Source organism: Chrysochloris asiatica, unplaced genomic scaffold (genome assembly GCF_000296735.1).
Source record: "Chrysochloris asiatica unplaced genomic scaffold, ChrAsi1.0 scaffold00114, whole genome shotgun sequence".
Lineage (NCBI taxonomy): Eukaryota > Metazoa > Chordata > Mammalia > Afrosoricida > Chrysochloridae > Chrysochloris > Chrysochloris asiatica.
The window spans coordinates 1,129,182-1,143,704 of record NW_006408632.1 but is presented as its reverse complement, the minus strand read 5'-3'; the positions used below and the strand labels follow the sequence as shown (position 1 = coordinate 1,143,704).

Genomic DNA, 14,523 nt, shown 5'->3' with positions numbered 1-14,523 from the left:
ATATCAATACTTTGCTTCATTATAATGATTGCAATCCCCTTCGTGCACCACCAGTTAACAGTGTTTACCTCTTATTTCCTTTCACTCTTGACACTCCTCCTTGTGTCTCCTGCTACCTTCATCTTTCCTCTGCCAACCTCCCTTGTGTTGTATATTGCCTGCCCCATCACCCATATTAACATGTGTCTACCCTCTAGCCCATAAATAATTCCCCTTCACCTCTCCTTCCCATAACCATTGTTGTGTTGTTAAGTGCTGTTGAGTCGGTTCCAACTCATAGCGACCCTTTGTAGAGTTTCCAAGGAGCGACTGGTGACTTTGAACTGCCACCCTTAAGGTTCAAACCAACCTTATTATGGTCGAGTGCTTATCTTATGGTGCCATACCAGGACTCCATGACCATCATAGAATGTTTCATTTAGTGAGAAAATCTTTTCTTACCTTTTTACAACAGTAGCCTCATACATTATTTTACCTTTCGTAATTGACTAATTTCACTCAGCAGAATGTCTTCCAGGTTCATCCATTTTGTGAGGGCTTTTACACATAGCAACATTTTTCGTCAACATTGAATAGTATTTATTCCATTGTGTGTGGGTACCAAAGTTTGTTTAACTGTTTATCTGTTGATGGGTATTTAGGCTATCTCCACCTTAGTGTTACTGTGAATAGTGCCGCAGTGAACATGGGTGTGCATATATCGATTCGTGTCACAACTCTTATTTTTTGAGGCTATATGTCATTTTTCTAGGGTCAACCATTAACACTCATAGTTGCAGCACTTAAGAAACCAAATGACATGTATTGCATGAGGCACAAAAAAAGTATACAAGGTCTGCTGTGCAAGGCTTCTTTAAAGTTTTGAAGCGCAAAGATGTCAGTTTAAAGACTAAGGTGCACCTGACTCAAGCCACAGTGTTTTCAATAACCTCATATGCTTGTGATGGAATATTACTTTGCCATAAAAAGCGATAAAGTATTGATATATGCTGAAAGCAAAGAGGACTTTAAAAATACTTTTAAAAGACTATAGCTTTCAGTATGGATTGCACCTCAATGTAAGCAAAATTAAAATTCTCACAACTGGACCAATGAATAACACCATGATAAATGGAGAAAAGATTTAAGTCGTCAAAGACTTGTCCACTGTCGACATTCATGGAAGCAGCACTCAAGAATTCAAACGATGTATTACAATAGGTAAATTTGCTGAACAAAAACTCTTTAAAGTGTTCAAGAGCAAAGATGTCAGTTTGGGGAGTAAGGTGTGCCTGATCCATGTCATACTATTTTTAGTCGCCTCATATAAATGTGAAAGTTGGGCAGTGAATAAGGAAGACCATAGAAAAATTGATGGCATTTGATTTATGGTTTTGGAGGAGAATATTAAAAATACCTTGTACTGCCAAAATAACAAGCAAGTCTGTGTTAGAAGAAGTGTAGCCAGGGTGTTCCTTTGAAGCCAGGATGACCAAATTTCATTTCTCCTACTTCGGAGAAATTATCAGGAGGGATCAGTCACTGGAGAAGGATATCATGTTTGGTAAAGTGTGGAGCGATGTTCTCAGGCATAGCAATGATTATGAGGTTGGCCCAGGACCAGGCAGCATTTCATTCTACTGTGCATACGGTTGCTATTAGTTGGTACCTACTTGATGGCACCTAACAACAACAAGAAGAAGCCAAAATGGCCAGACTTTACACAAGTATAAAGCCTCATTTTATTCCCTCAGAGTGGCTGAAAGGTTTGAACCACCAACCTTGTGGTTAACAGCCCAATGTCTAACCCATTAAACTACCAGTGCCCCTCCATTTCCTGGTAACCAATAATAAATTTTTATGTCTATGCATTTGTGTATTCTACATTTTCATATAAGTGAGTTTTTCATTGTGGTTTTAATTTGTATTTTAGCCCTCATTATTTTACTTCAAGGTAAAGAGACTAAAATAAATTAAATTACAGTTCTACTTCCCTAAGTCTACTTAGCTCTTGTATATTTAGCTGCATAGCTTATTCTATGATGTAACTTGCTTTTTTTTTTAAATTTTTTTTATGAATTATGTGATAGTTTACATGGGAGAACATTAGCTTTACATTCATCCTATCCGTATATCATTTCATTGCCATGGTTACAATTGGTAACTTGCTTTTAAATGGAAAATATATTTGTTAAATACCAGGGTTGGTTGGTGCCAATACTTAGAGTAAGTAATTTTAGTAGTTTCTGACACTTAATATTAAGTGTATTTACTAATGTTATATCCATACTGAACATATATTTTTCTTTAAATGTGTGTATTCTTTTAGTGATCATTATAATTTTACAAAGATTCATTAATATCCCATCAGTCTTGTAATCTGAATCATTCCAGACTCTTTGTAGCATATCATTGTTTGGCAGATACAGTGTGTATTCCTTCATTTCCTCAGGGAAGAGGTGGTATAAATTGAAGATGCCTACTCATATATTACCTTAATGAGTCATTTGAAAGCATTCAGTCATTTCTAAATCATTCTGTGCTATCAGAATGTACATAGATTTTGTCACTAAAAGTTTTACAGAAGTAAAACACCTATTAGAGATAGAAGAGCAAAATAATAACTCATGAGATTTTTTAATAAAATAACTTCCTTAATTTTAATATCAGTTTACAGTTTTAGTTTCTTCAGAGAGATTAACAGAAAAGAAGAGTGCAGTTGTTTGATCTTGTATTGAAATGCATAGACCTAAGATTTCAAATATTAAATATTAGACTAGTTCAATTTGGACACTTTAAGTTTCATCTGGTGTAGTAATTTTACTTAATAAAGTTGCAACAGATTTAAGATCTTGTATACTTTTTTTTTGTCTTTTTTTTTTTACTTTTTAATTGAAGCAAAGTGTATATGGAAAAGTAACAGATCTTAAGTTATAGCTGTGATCAGTTATTACAAACTCAGCATTAACCATATAACAACCATGTATCTTTTCACAGGAGACTTTGCAGCAATTGATCATGATGTCATTGCCAAATGTCTTAATCATCGGCAAAAATCCCTTTTCTGGTGAGTATTAAAATAAGCATAATGTGATAACCATTCTGTGTCTTTGTAATACTATACCCACGCCTCACTAATTGACATGATTAGGTTCCAAACACCAGGTTGTTATGTAAAAATTGGCATTGTGTAAAAATGGAGACTGACTCCATAATTACCTAGCTGCCAAATCACTGAGAGTCATGGCCCAATCTAGCTGACACATTAACCATCACGGCCAATGTTATTTTTGCCTTGCGCCTCTGCATTTACGTCCAGATGTATATCCTTAATGCACAGAATAGTTGAAATAGTGGAGTATTTACTAATGAGATTGTAAAATGTCAGATAATGAGATAAGTAATAAGTGAGGAGTAAGGTGTATAGTGTTTACCAGGAACTTGCTCATTTACATTAACTTAATAGATTTTCCACAACTTTATCAAGAAGTTTGGAGTTGATATTCCATTTTATATAGAAAAAAGAAGCTTAGACTATTTTTAAGTTGTAGTTGGTGGTGGTGATGTGCCATGAAGTCTGTTCTGTCTCACAGAGACCCTGCATAGGGTTTCTGAGGCTGTAAATCTTCCTGAGAACAGAAAGCCTTGCCTTTGTCTTGCAGAATGGCTGGTATTTTCGAACTGCTGACGTTGAGTTTAGCAGCCTGACTCGTTACCACTACGCTACCAGAGCTCCTTAAGTTGTAGGTTATGCCAGACATATATTTTATATTAAGTCTAATGTTTTTCCTATGACACCAAATAAATACATCTTTGTAATGAGTTTTAGTGTCTCATTATTAACAAATAAAAAGATGACAATATAAGGCTAAAGGACTATAACCTTGGAGAGTGAATAATTTTAAAATCATTTCCAGGTTCCTGCTATCCACTGTGAAAATGGTTTGAATCTAAGATTTTTCTGATTGAGTGCTAGCTTTTAATTTATATTAAATAATTTCTGGGTGTAAAGATGAAAAACAGTTTTTTCAGCTCATCTAAATTATTTTCTTCAAATGTTTCTGATTTGGCAGACTTTAAAAGTAACGTGTTCAGAGTTTTGATGTTTGATCAGTAGGGGAAATTACCAGCTGCCTGATAGTTAAAGCAATAGGCGTATCCTTATAGGATACATATAATCTGAATCTAATGTGACTCTTCCAGTCTTTATCCCTGTCCTTTGTCAAACAGACAAAAATAGAGCTCAAACAAAGGCCGAAATTGTAGTGTAGTGTATTACGAGCTTAGCTGCTAACCACAAGGTCAGCAGTTCGAATCTACCAGCTGCTCTGCAGAAGAAAGATGAAGCTTTCTGCTTCTGTTCAAGATTTACAGCCTCAGAAGCCCAAAGTCACTCAAAGTCGCTGTGAGTTGGAACTGACTCTGTGGCATAATCACCAACACCACTAACACCATTTATAAAACAAGATATCAAGTAATTGGGGTGAATTTGGAATGTAAGTAATCTTTAGCAATACTGTGGGGTGTCATTATTTTCAGTTTCACCTGCATTTATTAAGTGCTTACTGAATAGTTATAGGGACCAAGGATATGAGGAAATGGCCCATTCCCTGGAGGATCTTGTGGTTTGGTGAGAGATACACAGATACTTATTACTAGAAACCATGTAATGTTGTTGTGTTGTTAAGTGCCGTCGAGTCGGTTCTGACCCATAGCAACCCTGTACAGGGTTTCCGAGGGTGTAAATCCTTACGGGAGTAGAAAGCCTCATCTTTCTCCCGCGGAGCGGCTGGTAGTTTCGAACCGCTGACCTTAAGGTTCGCAGCCCGATTCGTAACCACTAAACCATGTAATAAGTAGTACCAAATAGAAGTATGTACAAAATTTTGTTGTTGCTGTGTGTTGTCAGCTTGATTCTGAAAAACTGCCCATAGGCTTTAATCTCTGCAGGATCAGCTCTCCAGGTCTTTTCTCCTGCAGAGTTGTGGTGGGTTCCAACCACTGAACTTGCGGTTATATTCAGATACGTAACCATTGTGCCACCAAAGCTCCTTGTATAAAATATTAAGGCAAATAAAATATGTAGTCATTAATTACTCTTAAAGTTGGTAGATTAGTCAAGGTTGGGGACCATTGGTGGTTGGTTGGGTCAAGGAAGATTACACAGAGATATAAGAACTGTGCCCTAAGCATATGATTAGTTCACTAGCAGGGCAAAAGAGATGGTAGAAAAAAGCAGCAGGAGTAAAAAGTAACAGGAGGGATGTGTATGTATATGTATTTGTGGGGGTGATAATTAACCTGTTTCAGTGTTTCCAGAATGGTTGTTTAATGCTGGAAGAAATGTCTGACAAGAGAATTTATCATTGACAGGGTTGGCCAGATGGTGAAATTCTAGCCCAAAGACATGATTTATTTGATTTTATTATTATTTTTTTAGACATTTACTTTTGACTCGCTGAATGTTTTAAGAAAATCAGAATTGATGCTGTTGAGCAGAGCATGCACTCTCCAGTTCTCTTATAGATGTTAGCTTTTCTCCAGCTGGTTGCATACATTTGTTTTACTAGCCTCCTTGATAGCACACACTTAACCGTTTTGATCTTTCTGAATATACATAGTGGAAAGTTGTTTAAATGAATTGTATGAGATCTGTATTTTAGAAAGGAAATACTAATAGGCTTAAAAAGAAGCAGGCCTATTAGGAACCATTTGGCTGACTTTGCTGCATGTCTTTATGTCCATAGTATTTAATTTGGCAGTCTAGTATAATAATTTGTGGAAAAGGGATGGATTTATAGTTTTGATGCTTACTGCACAGAACCTGCCTATATTATCTGTGCTGCCATTCAGAATTGAGATCCTTACCGTCCTCAGCTACCATCCCACAGTGCATGCACACACATCCATACAACACACCAGCTGACTTTTTTAAAGTTTTTCACTGTATTTCCTTATAGATTGAATTCCTTTTCCAATTTGTTGTGGATATTACCTCTTAAGAATTATGCCCCGACGTACTAGGGAAAAGAGTCGAAATAGAGCAAAATGTTGTACTTAGTCATTGTTTGTTTTTATTTCAGAACAAGGCACAGAAGAAGTTAAAAAGCTGCTTTTACTTTTGCTGGGTTGTGCTGTTCAGGTAAGTATTTTATCATAGTTTTATTTTGACAGATGTCTTAGTTACCTGGTCCTGCCATAACACAAATAGCATTGTTCTTACAGTTCAGAAGGCTAAACATCTGAATTCAGGATGTGGCTCTAAGTGGAGGTTCTTCCTCACCTATTTCAGGTTCTAGTAGTTGCCTGCAATCCTCCTAGATGAGTCTGTCTTCTCCCTGTATGTCACCGTGCCTTTGCTGGTCTCTCCCGCTAACCCCCCTCATAAATCTTTAGATTTAGGATCTACTCTATACTGCGATGGTCTCATTGACATAATAAACGATTCCAAACAGGATCACATCCACACAGTAATTAACACAGTTGAATCTACAACACTCTCAATATACATGCCCTTATGTCTAAAAACGTAAGTTTTTGTTTTTAGAGTCTTGGTGTGGTGCTGTGAGCTAATGCATCAGACTGCAAAGTCGTTTGAACTGCAACATTAGTGGTTCAAGCTCACCAGCTGCTCCTTGGAAACCCTATACAGGGTCGCTATGGGTCAGAATCAACTCGACGGCACTTAACAACAACAACGTCTAAAAACACATCCTATATTGTTGTTGTTAAGTGCCACTGAGTTGATTATGAGTCATATCGATCCTGTATAAGGTTTCCGAGGAGCAGCTGGTGGGATTGAACTGCTGACCTTGACGTTAGCAGTCCTTTGCTTGTCCTACAGTGCCACACCAGGACTCCCTCAGAAGACTTAACTCCTTCAGTATCAACTCTAGGTCCAAAACTTCATCTTAGTCATCTTAATCAAATATGGGTGAGATTTGGTGTATTTTAAACATCCTGGGGCAAATTTTCTCCATTTATAAACTGTGAAACCTTTAATAAAAATTACCTGCTTTCAAAGTACAATGGTGAGAGAGACACAAGATAGATAGACATTCCCATTTCTAAATGGAAAATTGGATGAAAAGAGTCATAGATACACTAAGCAGTTCTAAAATACACCAAGGGAACTATCATTTCTCAAGACTTGAAAATAATTCATTGTTCTCTAGGCAAAACCTCAAAATATTACAGAAAATAGCATTATTACCATCTAAGAAGAAGAACAACAAAAAAATTACTGTAAAGTCTAAGCTACTTCATCCCCACATTATTGTTTTCTGTATTTCACATGAGAGTATTCCAGATGTGGGAAAATGAAAAGGATAGCATGAAATACATGGGGGTTTCAAAAAGCATTTGGAAAAATGCAATTAAAGATAATGCAAGTTTTCCACCAACTTTTTGAAGTCCATTTGTAACACTTCTAGTAACAAACCAAATGTTAACCGTCCCCAGCTCTTCTAGTTCTACCAGGGTGTTTCCCAAAGAATTTTTCTATATCAAGATTGTTCTACACTTGGATGAATTTTGATACTCATTTTTAAAACAATGTTTATAGTTTTACTTGTGAAGTGTAGTTATATGATGGGTATATTATTCTTAAAACTACTTAATGAAGTCACACTCAGAAATCACTAATTACTGTAATATCAGGCATATAAATTTCTTTTTTATTGATGTACAGAATTAAAAGCTGAACAAGGCAAAGTAACATTTACATACATCTGGCCTTGTTAAAGAGTCTGCCTTCTAAAATAGTTTTATAGTAATACTGGCTTGTGATAAAAACAAGATTTTCAGTGATGTTTTTGTTGTTGTTAAGTGCCATTGAATCGATTCTGACCCAAGTATTCCTAATTTTTAAACTAAGTTTTTAGAGTCATATAACCTGAAAGGAATTTGTAAGGTCACTGGTAATTTAAGTGGTTATTGAAAAGGAATAAGACAATATTTGGGTAAACTTAAATAATCAACATTCATGGAAGCAGCCATCAGCAAATCAGATGACATACAGCATTAGGCAAATCTGCTGCACAAGACCTCTCTCCAGTGTTGAAGAGCCAAGATGTCAGTTTGAGAATTAAGGTATGCCTGACCCAAACCATAGTATTTTTAGCCACCTCACTTGGATGTGAAAGTTAGATGGTGAATAAGGAAGACTGTAGAAGAATTGATACAATTGAGTTATAGTGTTAGAGAAGAATATTCAAAGTGAACTTCTAGAACAAACAAGTCTGTGTTGGAAGAACAGCTAGAATGTTTTTTAGAAGCAAGAATGGCAAGACTCGTCTCTCATATTTCAGACATATTATCAGGAGGGACTAGTGGAGAAGGACATTATGCTTTTTTAAATGGAGGGTCAGCAAAAAAGAGGAAGACCTCCAACGGGATAGATTGGCACAGTGGCAGCAGCAATGGATTTAAGCATAACAACAACAGTGAGAATTGCGTGGGACTGGGTAGTATTTTGTTATGTTGTGTACAGGGTTGCTATGAGTCGAAGCTGACGTGACATCACCTAACAACAAGCTATAAGAAACTACAGAATGGAAAAATGGTTTAAAAGGACTATTATATTAATAGGTATGGCTATGTCATTAGAAATTAAGATGGAGAATAGAGTTGATTTTGAGATGTTTAGAAAGAACAAGGCAGGGTAAAGATAAGTTTTGAAGTTGAGTGGAGAAATTTGTTAACCTTATTTTTTTTTAAATTTAGGAGAAATAGTTCATAGAATCCACAGACATAAATACTTGCTGTGTTACAGAGTGACTTCAGAGAGGTATGGCTCAAGTCTACAAAGAGTATTCAATAGTGTACTGTATTTGGAAGATATCCAGAGTCTAAAGTAGCAAATTTATTTGTGAATGAAGACAGTAAATACAAGCAGACTGATTTTTTTTTTTTTTTAAATCTAATGTGGAAAACAAAGAGATGACTCAAGAAAGAAAGCTATTATCCTAACCTTATCAACAATATTGAAGATTTTTGTAAATATGATGATATACAAAAGGGCTTTAAAAAATTCATGGGGAAATTCCATTATCTTTTGATTCCAGTTTTTCTTTAACTTTTTGAAGACTTTTAGCACAAAGGTTGTCAGACTTTGGTCTTTGATGTGAGCTTATCAAGAGACTTGGAGACTAGTATTTGAATTTATTTTGTGTCTTTAATCATTACAGATTTTTTTTTACTTGAAAGTCCAAGAAAATTTTCATGTATTGCTGAGCCAGAATGGTATTATCTACCAAGAAAGGACACAAACCAGAGGCAGTCATTGGAACAGAATAAGGGGTTACTAAATGGCTTAAATTCAGGAAAGGTGTGCACTAGGGTTGTATCCTTTCACTTTACTTATTCAAATTTTATGCTGAGTAAATAATCTGAAAACTGAATTACAAAACTATGTCATCAGGATTGGACAAAGACTGATTAACATGTGATATGCAGATGACATAATCTTGTTTGCTGGAACTGGACTTAAACTACCCATCAAGAGCAAAGACTTTAAATACGGATTGTACCTCACATGTGAAGAAAACACAAATCCTTGCAACTAGACCAGTAAATAACATCATGATAAATGGAGAAAAGATTGAAGATATCAAAGATTTCATTTTACTTCGATCCACAGCACTAAGGGAAACAGTAGTCAAGAAATCAGTTGACATATTGCATTAGCCAGACCTGCTGTAAAAGATCTCTCAAAAGTGTTAAAGAGCAAAGATGACAGTTTGAAGACTATAGTGCACCTGACTCAAGCCATAGTATTTTCAGTTGACTCACGTACATGTAAGGTCCCCTGGTCATGTAGTGGTTATGAATCAGGCTGCTAATCTCATGGTCAGCAGTTTGAAACTGCCAGCTGTTCCACGGGAGAAAGATGAGGCTTTCTGCTCCCGTAAAGATTTACAGCCTTGGAAACCCTGTACAGGGTCGCTATGAGTCGGAACCGACTCCACGGCACATAACCACCACCACCAGTGCTAACAGTGGTAGTCCTGTAGTGGGTTATGTGTTGGATTGTTAACTGCAGGTCAGCAGTTCAAATCCACCAGCTGCACCACAGGGGAAAGATGAGGTTTTTGGCTCCTGTGGAGATTTACAGCCTCAGAAACCTTATATGCTAGGTTGTTATGAATCAGAAGTGACTCCATGGCACACAACAGTGCTAATATCCAATATGTAAAAATCAAAATCCACTGTTAGCTTTTTATCTGTGACTATCTGAACAAGTAGAAATCTTTGTTAATATTGAAGAACCAAAATGTTTTTTAAGGACAAGAAGCTACTTAAGAAGCCAGTTCGCAGCTAGTATTGTTTGAATACTAGAATATAATATCTATTGCAGAAAATTTCTGGTAGTCTGTTAATAATGGAACAGGCTCAAATTCTGATACTTAATAAAAGACATTTTTCTATATCTGGGTTAGTTTCATATTTTATAATCATGATACTTATGTATAAATGGCAAGATTAAGGTTGCTGATACAATACTATAGTCCAAGAATTCAGTGGGTCAGAGGTTTCAAAATATATTTGTTCAGAGAAATAGAAAAGCAAGAAAAATGGGAAAGGAAAAAAAAAGTTTATTCTTTTTAGGAAAAAATTAGGAAAGTTTCAAAAGGAAGAAACTTTTGAGAGCCATAAAGTTAACCACACTTCAAAGAGTTTACCTTACAGAATAAATTGTAACTAAATTTTGTATCATTGATTACACATTAATATAAGACACAGAATTGACTTTGACAATGAAGAAAACTTTTAGGTTACATCCATGAACCAGAGATTGAGTATTTTCATTATTGACTGAAGTTTTAACAGAATATTATTTTCAGTAGGTACCATGAGTTGCTTGAGCCAACTTCTGTATATCAGCTAGGGTTTTCAGAATTCAGCCCTAAGAGTTGAAGGGTTTCCAAGCTAAGTTATTCTAAACAGGAGAATAAAAAAAAAAATTTTTTTTTGAGAGTTGAGGCTTTCTTTATTCGATTTTGCAAAATCAGGTGCCCAACCCAGAGGATACAGGCAGACACAAGACGTGGCTGGCTCTGCAAAGAATATTATCCTATCCCAAGAAGGTCCCAAGAAGGAAAACTTTTTGTAATATTTGTTTGCAAGTTTCTTTCTTCTAAAACCAATTTGCCCTGTTTCAGCAGAATTTAGGCTTAATGTTAGATTTCAGAATTATTCCTTTTATTTTGGATTTGGGCCAGAGTGAGTAATACTGTGCATCAAGTATGGTTGGAAAAATTTTGACCCTTTTATGTGTCATAAAAAATTAGTATTTGATTCTGAAAATCAGTTTTGAGCTTGGTCACTGAGGGCTACAATCGATTGTTTACTTACAGTTATCTGTACAGCATCTTAAAAGTTAGGATTCTGGAACTTTATCATATTTTTTTGGGAAATCAAATACCTTAACTTTTAGCTCTTTTTTTGGAGCATGAATAAAAATAGAAACTATAGCTCAATTTTAAGAGGGTCTTTTTCTGTTTTTATTTCTTCTCTGTGGCTTATTTTGGTCTGTCTTTGGTAGAACTGTGATCTGTTTATGCATTAATGCTGTTCTTATTGAAAACACCATTTTAAGTTTCTGTTTCACTGTTTTCTTTTTAGATAATTTGTTTTGGGTGCTCACTCTATTGAAAAATTTCCACATAAATTTGTCTTCAGTCTTTAAGGTGACAAAGCATTGAAAGTACTAAACAAATAAAAATATGAGGAAGCTGAAGACTAATATATAAAAAATTTAATGTTGTTGATAAAAGTATATAACTTTAGGATTATTATATTTCCTCCCCCCCCCGCCACTCGCTACCAGTAACTGTCTTTATTTTTCCTATACCCTAAATATCATACACTAGTGTTGTGACATCATGGTAATCTTCTTGATTAGGAATTAGTTGTTATAATCGAATTAGAAATAATGTTTGTGTCCATAATACTTTAAAAACTTGATATGAAGATTTAAAAAAGAGCTTAATTTGAAGCAGGAAAACAATTTTTACACGATTGATTGGTCTTCACTAGAGCCTGTATATCTGGAATTAAAATTATTGATATGTTCATTTTTGACATCAGGTTGTCCTCTGTTCATTACAGTAACCACTAATCACTTGTGGCTACTTAAATTTAGATTAAACCTGTTCCTTTTGAGTCAATCCTGACTCACTGTAACACTTATAGGACAGAATACAACCGCTCCCATAAGATTTCCAAGGATCTAATCTTAGGAGTAGACTGCCACATCTTTCTCCCATGAAGCAGCTGGTGGGGCCATTGCGGACCACCACCGTTTGGTTTGACAGCTGAGACCTAACCACTGTATACCTCATTTAGATTCATTTGAATGAAGTCAAATTAAAATTTCCATTTCTCAGGTACTCAGCAACCACATTTGACTAGTGATTTGCTATAGTGGACAGTGTAGATATAGACTATTCTAACTGATTATTCCATTTCAAAGTTTGAATCTTTTTTTCTGTCTCTTTTCTAATGTAAAATCTTTATATTTTTTAATATTCTGTGAAATGAATTCTACTTTGTTAAGAAAGCCTAACCTAATTATAAAACATTGCCAGTGAGCATCAGTGAAGTGGCGAGCTAAGTCCTGCATCGTTTGGCAGACTACTGGGAACCCTGGTGGAGACTTGATTAGCCAGCAGCGAGGCAGGACCCAGGAACTCATGGGCTCAGAGTCAGAGACACAGCCACAGAGGATTAGAGTGGGGAGCAAAGCGATCAGCTGATAAGAAGAGGGCGGACAGACGCAAGAACACCCACACTTGCAGATGATACCCACTTGACCTGGCTTCAATGACTGGATGAACAGAGCTCAACCCGAAGAAGAAAGAAAGGGGTGGTGGGGGGGGGAAGAAAAAAATAGTGTCATCTGATACAACTTGATAAACTTGACCTGCACCTATAAATGCAGTAGCTCAACAGAGGAAACAAATCCCTACTCCAAGAATTACTCCCACCCCCTTCGCACAAAGAGCAGATAGGGATGGGCAACTTGAACATTGGCTACCCAAAATGGGGGGAGGGATACAAAGGTAAGAAGTGACTGGCTTACAAGCTTTCAAGAGGGAACCTAGATCCACAGGGCGGGGAGGATGTTAGAGTCTCCAGTGAGTAGTACCCAACCAGTCTAGGAAAGGCTGATGAAAAGATATGCAGATGGGTCTCGTGTGATGCAATGGTGAAAAATTGTTATCAGGACTGATTGTGAGGACTGGGAATGTAAAGGTGGATATTTTATAGCAAGGAGGGGAGTGATTAACCTTTCAGTCTAGGAGCAGAGAGCCCTGGGATAATTAGTAGAGAAGAGCAGAGATAGACCCCACCCAGAGAAGCAGTGAGACCTGAGATGGAGACAGAGAGGATGACATGAAGAGATGGAGTGGCTGAGGACATGAGATCCTGAGAGGGAAAGGGGCTGTGTGCTGAGCACCGTGGGGGTGGGAGTGGGGCGCTTGCAGGGTATACCCCTTGGTTGGGTGATGATACATGGGCGGGATGGTAACTATGGCAATGAAACGATGTATGATAGAATGAATGTAAAACTAATGTTCCCCCATGTAAACTATCACACAATAAAACAAAAACAAAAAAAACATTGCCAGGATCCTTTCAATTTTAGAGATCAAACAACGGTGAGACTTTAGTAGAAATTGTCCGAGCCCTCCTAGTGTTGTAGTGGGTTATGCATTAGACTGCTAGCCACTAGGGCTAGCAGTTTGAATCCACCAGCTACTTTATGGGAGAAAGATGAGGCTTTCTGCTCCCATAAAGATTTACAGACTCAGGAACCCCAAACAGGGTCATATGAGTTGGAATCAACTCAACGGCACACAGCAGCAACAGTAGAAATTGTTGCTATTTTGTGGGTAAGTTAAGAATTCGCAATGATTTCATGTTGAGATTGTGTTTAAAGGGTAAGTTCCCTAAAGATAGTACAAGTAAAGTAACAGTGGCTGTGGGGCTCAGAAAAGGGAAGTTTATCTGTTTAGCTCAATCTGAAAGCTGACGATATGGAAACAGATTTGGGGAATTTTCAGTGAGTTGAATCTTTACGAACCTGTCATTTTATATTCTGCTTGAGAAATTATGTGTAGGTGAAAAATTATAGAAAAAATATAATAATGTGGGGTTATCATACTTGAAAGACTTGTTATGTTAAAAATGTGCACAACACAATCAGAAAATATTCTGAATTCTTACTGGTGGTGGTGGTTGTGTTGCGTGGAGTCAGATCCAACTCATAGAGACCCTGTATAACAGGGTTTTCGAGGCTGTAAATCTTTATGGGAGCAGAAAGTTTCATCTTTCTGCCACAGAGCTGCTGGTAGATTCAAATATGTCACCTTGAAGTTAAGTCCAGTATGTAGCCTGCTATGTGCCTGTTTTCAAGGACTTCATTCTTCTTGGATCAACTATCAACACTCAGGGAAGCAGCAGTTAAGAAATCAGATGATGTATTTATTGCACTAGGAAAATCTGCTGTACAAGACCTTTTTAAAGTGTTGAAGAGCA

The 14,523-nt window shown here is 36.6% G+C and overlaps 1 protein-coding gene across 3 annotated transcripts in view; it reads left to right on the top strand.

Moving 5' to 3' along the window:
• CCDC88A (coiled-coil domain containing 88A) overlaps window positions 1–14,523 on the top strand; it is a 171,485-nt gene that overhangs the window by 45,309 nt on the left and 111,653 nt on the right. For all 3 annotated transcript variants that reach the window (XM_006868012.1, XM_006868013.1, XM_006868011.1), the window contains exons 4-5: window positions 2,977–3,046; window positions 6,063–6,121. In XM_006868012.1, coding sequence (XP_006868074.1) covers window positions 2,977–3,046; window positions 6,063–6,121 — 129 coding nt within the window. The remainder of the gene's footprint in view (window positions 1–2,976; window positions 3,047–6,062; window positions 6,122–14,523) is intronic.